The sequence below is a fragment of the Trichosurus vulpecula genome, chromosome 5 (assembly GCF_011100635.1).
Source record: "Trichosurus vulpecula isolate mTriVul1 chromosome 5, mTriVul1.pri, whole genome shotgun sequence".
Classification (NCBI taxonomy): domain Eukaryota; kingdom Metazoa; phylum Chordata; class Mammalia; order Diprotodontia; family Phalangeridae; genus Trichosurus; species Trichosurus vulpecula.
This window is the reverse complement of record NC_050577.1, coordinates 14,395,317-14,411,331: the sequence shown is the minus strand read 5'-3', so window position 1 is coordinate 14,411,331 and position 16,015 is coordinate 14,395,317. Positions and strand designations below refer to the sequence as shown.

The 16,015-nt window shown below is 44.1% G+C and overlaps 1 protein-coding gene across 1 annotated transcript in view; it reads right to left on the bottom strand.

The window, feature by feature from the left end:
- Positions 1–16,015, bottom strand: part of DNAH11 (dynein axonemal heavy chain 11) — a 311,018-nt gene that overhangs the window by 59,500 nt on the left and 235,503 nt on the right. Inside the window, exons 58-62 of the mRNA XM_036759767.1 lie at positions 11,823–11,936; positions 10,281–10,424; positions 8,891–9,073; positions 7,193–7,294; positions 6,269–6,403 (exon numbers count right to left, since the gene is read on the bottom strand). Coding sequence (XP_036615662.1) covers positions 6,269–6,403; positions 7,193–7,294; positions 8,891–9,073; positions 10,281–10,424; positions 11,823–11,936 — 678 coding nt within the window. The remainder of the gene's footprint in view (positions 1–6,268; positions 6,404–7,192; positions 7,295–8,890; positions 9,074–10,280; positions 10,425–11,822; positions 11,937–16,015) is intronic.

Sequence of the window (16,015 nt, the reverse complement as noted above, 5' to 3'; positions counted from 1 at the left end):
CCAAGTTCTGAACCTGAACCCCCTTCCCCAGGCCCATTTCTTTGGTTGCTGCTTTTAGAAGGAGAGAAGCAACCCACCAACCTTGCGTAGTATTTAACCCATTTCTTTCTCTGAGAAGTGTTATCAGCTCTCTTCTACTGGCTTTCCAAGGCCAAAATTCCCTTCCTTTCATTTTCCGTCATTCCCCTCTTAAAAGCTTTCCCATTCATAAAGGATCCAGGGCTCTGACTGAGGATGCAGGTAAGATACCCTGGCCTCTCCTCCAGTAGGGCCACTATGTGTTTGGGAAACGACTATGAAACTTTCATCAGGGGTGAGTTCATGAGAAGGAAAATGAGAAAGTGCAATATAGAGGCAAGCGTGCTGGCCTTGGACTCGGGGGACCTGCAATCAAATTCTAGCTCTGACACTTCCATGGGCAATTCCCTTCCCTTTCCTAGGGCTCCCTTTTGTCATGTGCAGGATGAGTTAGACTATATGACCTCATAGGTCCCTTTCCAGATTTAAAGCTTTGTTTGGGCAACAAGCAAGAGGAACACAGAATCCTAATTTAAGGGGACAAATTTGACCTCTGATGAAATCTATAACTAAAATATTTCTCCAGATGGGCATAGTTTATTCAAAAGAAAAAGTATAAGTAAAGGCAGGGGTGGGGTGGGGTGGGGAACAACATTGTCTATTAAGAAGGTATGTGAGAAAATCTAGGAATGAGAGTGGAGGGTACTTTGGGGAAGGTCAAAGGAGGGAGAAACAGAAGTGATTTTGTTGTTGGAGTATCACCTGGCAATGAGAGTGCTCCAGGTGTCTATACTAGGCTCTTTACTGTTGAGTAATTTTATCAGTGACTTGGATAAAATGATACTATAGTGATCAAATTTGTAGAGGACAAAAACCTAGGAGGAAGAGCTAACCCTGAGGGTGAGAGAAGCAAGATCCTCTTGCCACACAAGAACATTGGGATTTTATAAATACATTTAATTATTATAAATTATCATTATATTAATATATAGTACATAATATTAATTAATATTAATAATTACTATGTCGATGTTATAATTAATATATTATATATTGATATTTATAAATATAAATTTAATACGATGAAATTCAATAGGGAGCAAGTCTTACATAAGGGCATAAAATCAACTTTGAGGTATAAAGTAGGAGAGACACAGCTAGGCAGAAGTTATGGAGGCTCACTATGAGTCAGCTGTATAGGGTGGTGGTTAAAACAGGCAAGGAGATACCGGGCTGAATTCGGAAGGGCAGAGCTTCCAGGAATAAGGGGGTGACTGTCCCACTGCCCTCTGCCCTGGGCAGACCTCACCGGGAGCATTGCGTTCAGTTCTGGGCACCACTGTCTAAAAAGGATACTTGTAAAACTGGAGATTGTCCAAAGGAGGACGGCCTGGCTTTGAACTATGCCTCACGAGGATTAGTTACAGCAACCAGGCATCATTAACCTGGAGAAAAGAAGACTCAGGGGGACACAGTAGTTACCTTCGAGTATTTGAAGGGCTGTCTTTTGGAAGAGGGAACAGATTTGTATTGTTTGCCACCATCCCCTACCCCCCGGCCGAGAGGGCAGAATGAGGAGCAGTTGGTAGAAATTACAGAGAGGTAAACTGAGGTTCAAGGTCAGGAAAAAAACATCCTGACGACGAGACTTGTCCCAAAATGTGAGCTCCCCCTCCCTGGGGGTCTCTGAACAAAGGCAGGATGATCCCTCGTTAATCCCTTGGGGATTCCTTTTATCTACAGGTCAGACTAGGTGAGCCCTGGGGCTCCTCAATTCTGTGATCCTCTGATATTCTGAGATGTAATCCGTGAGTCCAGACTCTATCCAGCTCCAGAGAAGCAGCCTTGTGGGCTGGGGCAGAGCCTGGAAGCCCTGAGACCCACCAGCTGCTTCACTTCCCTCAGCCCTCCTTGTCTCAGGTCTGAAGTGGGGTGAAGATACTGGCACACGGGATTGGGAGGGGCTGGAACGAACCCACGTGGGTGAAGATCTTAAAAGCGCTAGATAAGATCACTGGCCATCACTGTTATTCATTCCGCTTATCTTTATGTTCAGTGATCTGATATGACATTTTGGGGGATTTGTGTATGTCAGTGAACTTCCCATTATACATATGGGTTAACATATGTATATACATATATAACATGTATACATACAATATGAATACTTATTATAGTCATGTAATACAGATACATCCTATTTATCCTGTATATGGCTGGCTTACTAGCTGTGTGACCCTGGACAGGTCACTTAACTCTGTTTGCCTCAGTTTCCTCATCTGTAAAATGAGCTGGAGAAAGAAATGGCAAACCATTCCAGGGTATTTGCCAAAAAAATTCCAAATAGGGTCATGAAGAGTTGGCCGTGATTAAAATGAATGAACGCGTAGCTAGCTTTGTCTATATTTGTTTGAATGCTCCCTCCTCTGTTAAATTGTAAACTCCTTAAGGGCAGAGACCGACTTTTGTCTCTTTCTACACTTAACACAGTGTCTGGTACACAGTGGGTGCTTAATAAATGTTCATTGATTGAGACAGAAATGATCCTGGGACAAGTTGTTACCTCCCTATTCCTTCAAATTTAATGACTGAGAAATAATTGTACAAGTGTATCACCCATAACCACAACGATGATAATAATAATAGGCAATGTGGCATCGTTAATTAAAAAAACAACAACATTAACCTCTCAGAGCCAGGAAGCCCTGGGTTCAAGTGTGACCACTGTCCCATTCTGGCTATGTCATCTCTGGACCCTGGCGAAGTCATCTTAGTGCCCCAGGTGACTCCACCCAAGACTCTAAGTTATAAAGAAGGCGCCATCTGCATTGACAGAGGGGGTTTTCTTATCTAGGAGTTCCCTCTTTCAATGACATCACAGATCTAGTTTCTACATAATAATAATTATTATTGTCATTGTTATTAATGTCATTAGCTTTTAGAGAAGAATACCAAGTGCCTGTGGACTCATGGGCTTCTCCCCATGCTGTTGCTAACTGATCAATTGGTGACAGCTGTGACCCCATGGAGAAAGATGGTGCTTTTGCCCCTACTGCCCTCCCAAGACTTCCTTTGCTCTTCTTAGTGAGCATTTAGTGTCACTCCATGTGAAGCGAATTGGCCACTAAATCTTCTGTGTTGTGCTTTACAAGGCAGCATAGACAGTGTAGATGGACCATTGGACTGAGAGTTGGAAAGACCCAAGTTTGAATCCTACCTTGGATACTTATCTTTGTGACCTTGGAAAAATTTGATTAGCCCATCACCATGGGGTTTGCCAAGGATACCTGGAGGGAGGCTGAGGTGGGGTAATCCGGCTTGTTGAATTTGAACCCAACCACTCATTTACTAAACATTTACTATACACTAGGAGCTAGGGATACATATTCAGAAGTGAGATAATCCCTGTCCTCAGGGAGCTTATATTCTACTAGAGCCTAAGGAATGTGTTTCTCTAGTGAGGTACTGGTTTAGTTATTAACTATGTGACCTTGAGCGAGTCATTTAGCCTCTCTAGGGCTCACTTTACCCATATATAAAATGGCTAGAGAGTCTCTAATCCACCTTTAGATTTCATTTTTTCAAAGATCTCATTTTCTATGAACTCATTGAAAAAATGTAACAAGAAGCTGGTCTTGTAAAACTGTCCAATGGCACACATAGCTAGGCAGTTGAATTCTCACCACCAACAGGGATACATTGGAATCAGGGTGCTGGGTGTGAATATTTGAATGAAAGTTGTCTCAAGGGAGATCCCTCCCTTTGCGGGGCCAAATTCAAGCACTGTTTGCCACTGAAGAATTTCAGGTGCTGCAGAATTCATCAGCCCCTTTCTTGAGTCGCTGACTGGAGCTCAGCAGACAACGAGGCCATTAATTGGCAAGCAGGGTCTCTCATTAGTCCATTCTCCATCTCTGTTGTCTTTGGTTGGTGAATGGCAAACAATAAAGGGCACCCCCCCTCATTCTCCAAAACAGCTTTAACTCGGAAGATTTACTCAACGCAGAATGATGGTCCATTCCCATCTCCAATAATTCTGCAATCCCACCCAAGCCACATAAATCACCAGTGACTCCAGCTAACAAGGGTTTAGGAGTTGCAACATGAAGTACGATAAATTTCCAGACAGTTAAAAATCACTATAATTTTATTCTAATGCATTATAGATTGCCTGTAATGTCATCCTGGCCGGGGTGACCCATTTCTAATTTTGAACAGCTGTTCAGCTCGGGAGTTAGTTAATGATTAAATATAAATTGCCTGATTTATTAGTCTGAATGGTTGAGCTTCCAGGTCAATGCTATATAGACAAAATCATCAGTCTTGATGCTTTTCAGAAGTTAACTGTCTCCTGCTCTAGTCAGAAAGAATTTATCCTCAAAGGAAAAGGCTTGGCATTCTCAATCAATCCTTAAATACCTCCCCCACCTTAGCACAAATGCCACTCCACCCTTTCTCTCCCACTGAAAACCTTTAAGGGTTTGGATGGGCCTGGAGGCAGTGAAAGGCTGCATTTTCTCTCAGTAACACATTCAACAACAGGCATCAATATTATAGGGGTGCACCTTCCACCATGAGTTAAGGGAAATGAATTTTCCTACCCTCCAGGTACCCAAGAATGTAATCCTAGAAGGACCTCTTGCTTGGTCCCCTAGGTGAATAGTGGTCTCTCTGCTCAGAGATCTGCTTCCTGAGAAAGTGGATCCATAGTAGTAAGTGGTGAGTTCATCCTTGACTCACCCTGAGAAATATAAGTGGGATAAGGTCCAGGGGGAGCTCCCTTCCAGGATTGGAAATGGCGTGGCCATTTTCAGGAACGCCTAGAGCCTTCCTTGTGCAAAGAAGGTGTCTCTGGGAAGGCCCTGAGAATTTTCCTAAACAGCCTGATGACAGAATGCAAAGTGGGGGAGGGATCTGGGGAGCTGCTGATCCCATTAAACAGCTAGATTTATCACAAAATCAATACTTCTCTGTCAGATATGGTGGCGTTTCTGGCATTACAGATTGGCCAGTGCCTCTGACTGTGAATCCAGGGATCTGCTCACTGCACCACACTGTTTTGCCGAGTCTAAAAGTACCTCTTCTACTTGTGCCCGCTGGTGTCAAGCAGAACAAGCTTAGTGCCTCTCCACAAGGTAACCTTTCAAATTCCTGAAGAGATCAATTTTCTCACTTCTAGGTTTCCTTATCAAATCCAAGTGTCCCTAATTCTTTTACCCAATCATTATATGTCTTGGTCTTGAGGCCTTTTAGCATCCAGGTTATCAACGTCGCCCCTAAAAGGTGGTGAGCAGAACTGAACACACACCTTCAGAAGGGGCTATATCCCTCAGCACACATTCGGTGGCTGCCTATCTCCCCTGCCCTTCACATCGCCTGTCCCTGGTCAGCACAGAATGGAAGTCTGGAATCAGCATCCAGTCCAATCCTGAGTCATCCCAGAATAGAAATCTTCAAAGAAAACAGCAAGGAAATTAATTTAAATTTTGTTATTAAACCCCAGTTCTTTGGAAAGAACAGGAAAAACAACTTGAATCAATGTGGCATCCTCCAGGTAAATATAGTCCTAACAGTAATAGGTCCAATAGGAAGGAGTCAGAGTTTCCATCAAGGAAAAACCATATTCGACCTATTCAGGTGTCTACCTCAGCTTGGCGCGTCTGGCTAGCTCTGGGAATAACTGCACATGGGAAAGAACACTGGCGGAATTTCTTCTGCTAGGACAGTTATCTTTGTAAAAACTGTCTGTAAAATAACTTTGCAATAACTATAACGTCTTCGGTTTCACCTCCTATCTTAGGGAAAAACACACTTTATTTTTATTTTTTTAATCACAATTTTGCAAAATGGAAAATTCACTCAAGATAACACGCCCCCAGCTGGCAGTCTCCATCTGTTTATAGGCTATGGATAATCGAGGCAGATAAACCATGATGCTACCCTGACCTTGGGAATCATTCAGTCCCTCTGCTCATTAACAGGAGACTGCCTGGGCTGTCAGAGTGTATATATCCATGACTGGATAGTAATGTGCTCAATCCCTTACAGTAACTTTTTTCTTCTGGGGAACAAAGAAACAGAAATAGGACTATGGTATGTGATCCAAGAGAGGCATATTGGGGGTCACACTTTCCTCTTGTTCTTGTCAAAAGTGTTAATCACATCAGGGTGTGGAAGAAGAGGTTAACATGGAAAAAGAAATGAAATCCTAAGGCTTTGGTCCCCATTTTGGTTGGAAAAGTCAACTTGCCTCGAGCTCCCTGACGAGCCTGTTGGCCAGCCCAATGGTCTTGCTGGTCTGGTTCACCTGGTCTTGACACCGGACCTTCTCAGCAATTGCCTTTTCGAAGGATGCCGTCAGTTGGCTAAGATTGTCACCCAGTTCCTAAGGCACAGGATCCAAATTTACTTTTGTCACAATACGTGATGTGCCTTACCAACACTGGCAACATCCCAATCCTCTTGGAAGGGTCTTGGGGTTCACATCTCTCTCCTTTTAGATTCCCACCCAACTCTGCTTTTGGATCCCACCCCCACCCCTTCTCCATTCCCCCCTACCCCCTGTAGCTGTCTTATCCTGGACTTTCCATTAAAGCCTGGTCCTCTCCACCCTGAAACATCCAGGTAAGCCCTGCCTCTCTCTCCCATGAGGGAGCTCCAGCCTCCATTTTGTGGAGGGGCCCAGGACAGCCAGCCTTTCTCTGCCCATTGATTCTGCTCCCGACTTTCCAGACTTCAAAACTATTCTCTCCTTGCCAAGTATTTTCACTTGCCTCTGAGAGCCCCACACTATCCCCTTCAGCTTCCTTTTGTGCAAATGTGACATAATATTGAGCCTTGCAGAAAACCAGAGTTTCTAAGTATGGAAGGGAAGGAGAGCATTCCAGTGGCACTATTTAGGCAAAGACATGGTGGTGAGAGATAGAATGCTACAGAGAACTAATGGCAAGGTGGTCAGTTTTGTATTATGTATTCCAATTAGTCACTAAAATGAGTTGTTAAAAGTCAACAGAACTAGACTAGGCATGGAGGTTCTCCAACTTCCATTGGGGGTTGCCTGGTCTCTCAGGTATGACTCTGACGTGGCCCCATCTGATGAGGGGATGCTAGAGCTGGCAGGCCATCCTCACTCTCCAGAGCACTTCCAAGCCAGGGGTTCTCACATGAGACTTACCGCCAGCTTCCTCCGGATGGCCCCCAGCTTTTCCGTAGCTGCCTCCAGCTCCATGTTGGCTTCGGCAAGAGCCTGGCGCTTGGGCTCTACATCACAGTAGACCTGATAGAAACCAGACCAAAAGAATGTGCTCAGGCCAAGCCTCCTGTGCCTCGATGCTCTTCCTGCTCCCTAACAACCCCCTCCACGAGCCCCATCATCTCATTGGTTTGGTTGTGCGTTCTCCAAATGAGAACCCAGCAGTTCATGGTGATGTAACTGAAGGTTGTGGGATGTCCCACTCAGGAAAGCTTCAATGGATTCTAGGTTGTTTGGGATGCTTTTAAAAAGGGGTCATGTCCATAAAGGCGGGGGAATAGATTTGGTGAACTTTTAAGGTCATAGGATTATACAAACATAAAATCATAGATTTAGAGCATGAATAGATTTTGGAAATCATAAAGTCCTCCCTCCTCGTTTTTCAGATGAGGATATTGAATCTCAGAGAAGCAGAGCTCCAGCTCGCACAGAATAATAGGTATAATTACTATATTTTGAAGATTTTCTACAGCAAGCATACAAAGTCAGTTAATCAACATGCATTCATTAAGTGCCAGGCATTGGGGATGAAGGAAAGGGCAGAAACAGCCCCTGCCCTCAAGAATCTGAACATTCTAAATGCATACCCAATCTATGGAGCTGTGGTCTGGAGAAAGAAGCACCATTTAGAAGGTGGTGTTTGAGCCTGCTCTAAAAGGAAGCCAGGGATTCTAAGAAGCAGAGGTGAGGGGGTAGGGAGGGCATTCCAAGTGAAGAGGACAGCCAGAGCAAAGGCCAGATCCTGGAGATGAAGCCCATGTAAGGCACCAAGTAAGCAGGACACCAGAGTTAGAGGGGAATAATGTGGAAGAGAACTGGAAACGTAGGAAGGAAGCAGGTTTACAAAGACCTTTAAATGTCAAACAGGTAGGTTTTGATTTGCTCCTGGAGGAAATGGAGAGTCACTGGTGTTTACTGAGTGGGAGGTGGGGGAATAACATAGTTATGAGGCTCAGAGGGGCTAAGAGAACAAGCAACCTACAGGAGGTCATTCAGAAATTAAGCAGCACCGCTCAGATTTAATCCTGGGTCCTGACTCCATAGCTAGACCTTTCCCCACCGTACCTCAGGGCTACTCAAAGATTACTCTCCACAAATGAAGAGGACTAGCGATTTGTCTGTTCCCTTGTCCAGGGTCTGCAGACCAGTGGGACCGAGGCAAGCTTGATTTTGGACAACTAGCATTTACTCCATTGCATATAAGTGAGGCTAACTGCTATGTTTGGCTCAAGAGCATAGAAATATTTTTAATGTGAATGCAGACAATTCTCAGGTGTTCTGCATATCATTAGCTGAAACCTTTGCTATGAAATAGCTTCATATTAAAATAAGAAAAAAATATGCCCCCTCTTCCCCACAGCATTTTGAACGTCTTAACAACCCATTCCATCCAACCAGCATTTATTAAGCATCTACTGTGTGCAGGATACTGTGCCAGGAGGCAGGAAAACAGGTCACATGGAGAAATAGCCCCTGCCTCCAAGAACTGCCATGCTCTGTGCTCTGTTCTCTCTAGATTTCTGTCCCTCTGTCCTCTTTTCCTTACTCTCTCTCTTTCCACACAGGACACTGATCTGGTTGAGCCTACCCCTGCCCCTCCCTGAGCGCTGGCATGGCTACCTCATAGAACCTGACAATGTTGATGACCCAGGCACAGAGACCAGCGGCTGCGAAGGACTTGGTGCGGATCAGGTTTGGGTTGAACTCGGGGTTCTTCAAATACTGCTCATTAACCACTCTTAGACAGTTCTCTGGAATGTGCTCTTTGTCGTAGTTAATTAGTGCCTGCAAAAAGTCATCGACCTGCAAAGTGAAAAGACGCATTGCCATGAAGCCGCCACCACTGCCGAGAAAATGCCAAGATCAAAAGTTAAAATCGGCTTTTAGGCCGAAAATCATAAAAGCGAAATTGGCAAGCCACTTTCCTCCCACTGTTTGGCTTTTTCAGGCTTTCCAGTGTGGAGTTAGCATTAGCAATGGACACTTTGAAAATCTTTCCTACCCCAGGGTAAAATATTCAGTCCCGACACAGGAGGCATTCCCATTTCGAAGAGAAGAAAAGAAAGGCAGAAAAGAAAAATAATAATAATAAAAAAGCCCCATTGCTTCACCTGCATTTGCAAAATTTTTCCAGAACAAGAAATCCATGTAATTTTCTCCTGCCTACACTTGGCAGCCCTCGTAATTGTGCAAATAATTAGTGACTTTCCAACTGACGCTCATGGTGACTCCAATGTGCCACCCAAACTCTGCAAAGAAATACTTTGTGGTTGTGGGGCCATCAGCCCTCACTTGGGGTCTTCCTGTGGTGTACAGGTGACCCTATGTTCCTAAAGGGTAGAAAGCAGAGGGTAGCCACCCTCCAGCCAGGCTGGAGAGGCCTTGAACATGAGGAGAATTCGAGCTTAGCATTTACATATGTAGCAGTTTAGGTTTGTCAAATGCTTTTTGTAGGATATCTTTTCTTTGCTCTTCATAACAGCCATGGGAGATGGGTACTGGTTTTCTCCATTTTGCAGATGAGGAAACTGAGGCTGTAAGCAGTTAACTGACAGACCAAGGCTAATCACTCTTTTTTACCCAACAATGTTTTAGATACTTCATAGCTATGGTGCCTTCCCTAGGGTAAACACGCCCAGTTCCTTCCAGAGATCTGCATATGGCAGCCCAAGGTCCTTAACCACCCTGGCTGCCCTCCTCTGGACATTCTCCAGCTCATTAGCGTCCACCCTTAGCTGTGACCCCCACACCTGAACTCGGTACCCCAAATGGTTTGACCAGGCCAGAGGCCAGAAGCAGAGATCACTGCCTCCTTCTCGAAAGTGCTCCCACCCTTAATGGAGGCAGCCCCAGACCACAGCTTTCTTCTCAGTGCAAATTCCCTAAAGCTTCCAGGTCTTTTTCAGATGTCAACTTTGACATGAGCACATGGTAGAATCCACTGAACAAAGATGAGAAGGATCTCCTCTTAATCCATGAAGAAACACAGAGTCTGGTAAGGGACCATTACCTTTCCCATAAAGACTTTGGCGGCTTTCCAACTCCGGTCTTTGGGCACCCGACCCCGAGGAGCCAGCAGGACCATTACGGCTGCAGTGACATTGGTGACTGCGATGGGTGGATTGGGGAAGGCTTTCAGCTCTGTGAGGTTCACCTAGGGACCAAGCAGACACTCTCAGGCAGAATCTACTCACTGTTGCCAGGAGCTAGGTCAGTCCTGGGTTGGAGGGGATGCAGGTTAAATATATTTCTGTGTTTGCGTTTGGGGGCCATACAGGTGTCTTATTCAAGCGTAGACCAGCAGGATGCCAGGGTCCAACTAAGAGGGAGATGGAGGCAGGCTGTCCAGCACAGGAATAGACTGCCTCCCAAGGAGTGAGCTGTCCATTCCTGGCAATGTTTGAGCAGGGACTGCAGAACCACCTAACAGAATTGTAGAAGAGACTCCCACACTGGAAGGGAGGCCAGGCCGGCTGACCCCAAAGATCTTTTTCTTTTCCTCCTTTTTTTATTTTTAGTTTGCAACACACAGTTCTACATAATTTTGAGTTCCAGATTTTCTCCCCTCCCTCCCCAAGACAGCATGGAATCCCATATAACTTCCACGTATAACTTTGCATTGTACTTATGTACACACTAGTCAAGTTGTGGAGAAGAATTACCAAAGACTTTTTAAGAGTGGGGGAGGGTGAAGGAATAAGCATTTATTGAATGCCTACTGTATGCCAGGCACTGTACTAAGTGCTTTACAAATATCTCATTTGGTCCTCATTATTATCCCCATTTTATAGGAGAGAGAATTGAGGCAGATAGAGGTTAAGTAACTTGCCCAAAGTCACACAACTAGTAAGTGTCTGGATTTGAATCCTGGTCTTCTTGAGCCGAGGTCCAGCACTCTCTCCACTGTGCTGACTAGCTGCTTTAAAACACCACTCCTCCCGTCTCCTCCTTTTCTTCCTCCTCTTCCTTTTCCTGCTACTCCTCCTACTGCTGATCTACTACTCCTACTACTCCTACTCCTATTAATACTAATACAACTACCACTACTACTACTGCTGCTGCTGCTGCTGATGTCCTCCTCCTCCTCCTTACTGCTGCTCCTGGTGCTACTACGACTCCTCCTACTACTTCTGCTACTATTAATACTGATACAATTACTACTACCACTATTACTGCTACTATAATTGCTACTAATACAGTTATTACTACCGCTACTACTACTATAATTAGTACCACCACCACCACCACCACCACTATTAATAATTTAGAGCCATCATGATTCAATGCTAATAGCACTAATTTTGAAGCCAAGGACCTGGCTTCAAATTATAGATCTGTCACATACTACCTTGGACGGGTCACTTCTCCATTCTTAAATCAGGTTTGTGCATCTTCCAAATAATAGGGTTGGGCTAGATGTTCTCTAAGGCCTCTTTTAGCTCTAATCTATGATCTTCAGTGACTTACCAGAGTCCAGTTCTCCAAATGCCCACTTCCTTTCAAAATTACTTTTGAGGTTGTTTACCAAGCTGAGAAACTGGCTGACATTTACCCTGTTCAGCGTAACCAGTGCATCTGTGGCTGCGACAAGGGCAGGCTCTGCTTTGGCCAGGTCAGCTTCACATTCTCTCTGTTTCTGGAATACTTCTGTCTGGATTGCAGCTACCTAATCACGAACACAAAACACACACACACACACACACACACACACACACACACACACACACACACGTTAGCTTCTTCTCATGAAAAGTACAGTACTGAATGCAACTGTGAATCCAGGTAAAACACTATCACATCTATATTTTGAGCAGGTGGACAATGTGGGGCACAGCACCTGGCTCACAGAGCAGGTGCCAATTTGGGGACAGCAGGTTGGTGTAGTGGCCTCTTTGCAGGCAAAGGACTTCAATTTGAAGTGAACTATAACATTTACCTGCTGTGTGATCTGAGGTAAGTCTTCTCACTGACCTTTTGGTTATTTGGTTATTTGTAAAATAGGTATTATCAAACTTACTGCATTATTTCAAAAGAATGTTCTGTGGAAAGCATTTTGTAATCACTGCAGCCTGATAGAAGGGTGAGTTATTATCATGACTTCAAACAAAAATAATAATGATCCTGGGCTTGAGGCTTGAGGAGGCCATGCCTTACAAGGAACTGTGCTGAAGTAACCCACAAGACATAGTCTGAGAAATATACAACTGGAAGAAAAGTATGGAAAGACTGAGGGATGAACTCAATGATTGTTGTCCCACACAATCCACCAGCATCCACAGTGTCATGGGACCATGAGGGAGGCTCCCAGCATACTGGCTGGACTCCTAGTAGAGGAGTGATAGGACCACCTAAATGAGGGTTATGCTGGTTAGGCAGGTAGGGATGGGTCCTGATTAGAATTATTGAATGGAACATCCACATCTAAGATGAGATCCCAGATCCGTCCATAATAACTAATGTCTATGCAATGTTTTAAGGCCGGCAAAGAATGTTGCACATGTTATCTCATTTGATCCATATAACAACCATGTATGATGGGTGCTATCCTTACTGTTTTTTCCAGATGAGGAAAATGAGGCAGATAAAAGTTAAGTGGCTTGTCCAGGGTCACACAGACAGTGTCTCAGGTAGGACTGGACCTCAACCCTCCCTGATTCCCTATTTACCTTTACACTGTGATGCCTTAGTAGAGCAAAGTCTACTAAGAATAACAAACAACGATTTGCAAATATGACCCACATATTTGCAAAGCTTTGAATGCCCAACCAACCTCTGGCTCTCACCAGATTGCATATTAACAAATCCACAAAGCCCTAACACCAAATGAGCCCTACCTCTGACTCCTTGCCTGGCATTCAAGGCTCTCTACTATCTGCCTCCAACTCAACTGTCCTGCCTCTCTGAGGGATGATAATGGTACTGCTCTCTATATCTGAATGCTGCTGAATTACTCACTCTGGTAAAACTCATTTCAAAAGCTCTCTCCTCTAAGCCATCAAGGATGACCCAGATTGGTAATGAACTCCCCATCCCCACCTCTCACTTTGTCTTGTGTTGTCTTGTAACTCTCTGACTCATCTATTATGCCTTAGTCTTTAGGACCTGAGTTCAAATCCGGTCTCAGACACTAGGCAAGTCACTTCACCCTGCTTACCTCAGTTTCTGCATCTGCAAAATGAGTTGGAGAAGGAAACAGCAAACCACTCCAGTATCTCGGCCAAGAAAACCCCAAATGGGGTCACAGAATGTTGAACATTACTGAAGAGAATATTTGTGGGTAGTCCTCCTGTCAACTGGCAGAGCAGATGGCACCTAGCTAAACCCTAGAGGTCTGCCTCAGGCTCAGAGACGCTAAGGCACTTGACCTGAGCCACACAAAGGCCTGTCAGAAGAGAGACTGAGCCCAGATCTTTTGGATTCCAAGGCAATTCACTATGTCAGACTACCTTTCCTCCATATTATTGTATATTATGGATTTAAGAGTTGTTGTTTTGTCCTCTTATTAGATTAAATTATAAACTCCTTGTGGGAAAGGATTGAATCTTAAGTATTATTTTAATTTAAATATGTAATTGAATATTATTTTTTGAATGTATTATTTTAAGTTGGCCTATCTTGTCCTCCTACTGAATTATTAGCTCCTTGAAGGGAGGGACTAAGTCCTATGTAAACTTTGTACTATATCCCAGAAACTAAATGTCTGATGAAGTATTAGCTTCAATTGCATCATGTGAGATAAACAGAATATGGGGACAGGGAGGGAAAGGGAAAAAAAACCCAACTATTTATTAAGCACCTACTATATACCTGTACCATGCTAAGCACCATGGGGATTCAAAGAAAGGCAAAAACATGCTCCCACCCCTCAAGGAGCTCTCCTTTGAACAGCAAGACAACAAACAAATAACTAGGTCTAAAGAGTGTAAGTGGGAGGTGACCTTGTTGGGAAGCGGGAGGGGGAGAACAGGAAATAAATGGAGGGTGTCATTTTGCTGGCAGACCCAGGCAAAGCCCGGGAGGAACCCAGGGGACTCACATCCACCTTCGTCTCAGGCAAGCTGCCCAGAGGCAAGGGCTGGGGCCCATGCCCCTTGAAAAGGGAGGTCAGAAACATGACTAAAAGTACATTACTTTCTATGGATTTGCAATGAAGCCAGGTTTAACTCTACCATAAAATTAGACCCAGCTCACAACAAATTATGTTGTCTGCTACATCTTTATTAGCACTAATTACCTTTCCTCTGATTAACCGCTATTTTGTTGTATACTGTGTACTTTTCAAGCACGATTGTTAACTGGGCGGCTGGGTAGTTCCCCCTCCCTGCCATGGGGCACCCCCCCAACACTGGCAGAGGGCACATGCCCACACACCAGGGGACAGGACTTCCAAATCTCTGACATTTGGCAGTGACAGAAGACTGCTGTGATATTGTGTTTTTATTAATTCAAAATTACATGTAAAAATCTGTCTGGGTTAAAAAAAATCAAGGTACAACTACATATATGTGTGTGTGTGTATGTATGTATATGTGTTAGGTATGTATATATACATATATATATTTGGATTTATATTCACGCATGTATGTATATATACATCCACACGTGTGTATGTTTGTGTAATGTAGCCATAGAGAGAGACTTGACAATTATATGGCATTTTGGAAGATGTGGAAACTGATTTGCATACATTATCAAACAACATCAACAAATGGCTGCTTTTGAAGCAAATGTTATTCAACCCATTTTACAGAGGAAGGTAACTGAGGCTCACAGAGGTCTCCTTCCTTGGCCAGGGGTCACACAGTAAGTGGCACAAGCAAGATCCAAACCCAAATCTCCCTGATTCCAAGAAGTTCCCTCCACTACAATTTGCCGCCTCACATGTTGCAAGGAGCTTCAGTGGTTCCCTTTGCCTCTTTGGGGCATTTAAGGTCCTTTGTAGGCTGGCTCTAACCTGTATTTCCAGACTCGTATTGCATTTTTCCCCATTGTACATGGCATGGTCTGGTCAAACTGGGCTATTTCCTATTCCTCTTGGAATTCCTAGCCCCCTTCAAACCTCAGCTCAAGTGCCACTTTCCTAAAAAGTGTCCCCTTCTTACCCCACCAGGTGCCAAGGCTGTATTTAGTTTGGATCTAAACACAAAATAGGACATTAGTATCAATATAAGCACAATAGACGCTTGTTTGTTCTATGAATGATCTGTGAAAAGTAGGCTTTAAGAATTCACCAAGATAAAGGGGGAAAGTCTGGCACCACCCAGCAGACAACCCTTAGAAAGGGAACTTTTCATAATGAGGGAGGAAAAGCTTTCCCAAGGTGAATGGGTTGACTGGGGAGATCAGAAGTTTCCCTTACTAGAGGTCTGTAAGCCAAGGCTGGGGAAGGAACATCAGAGATGATCCAGTGCAACTTTTTCATTATAGAAGATGAAACTGATGTCCAGAGGAGTCATGTGACTTACCCCAATACACACAGCGACAGAGAATTTGAATCCAGGACCTTTGAGTTTAAATCTAGAACTTTTATTAATGTATAAATTGGACTAGATACTACTTTTCAGCTGTGACTTTGGGATATTAATACTATTTCATATTATCCATGAGTCCAAATTTTTTGGTTAGGAGCCCATGGTCTGCATGTGTTTGAATAGTGTGAGCTGGGGGCTTTCACTGCTGCACAATCAACTCCAAATACCTGTCCTTCCCCCATCTATCTGAAGCAGAACCAAGCCCTGCTTCCAC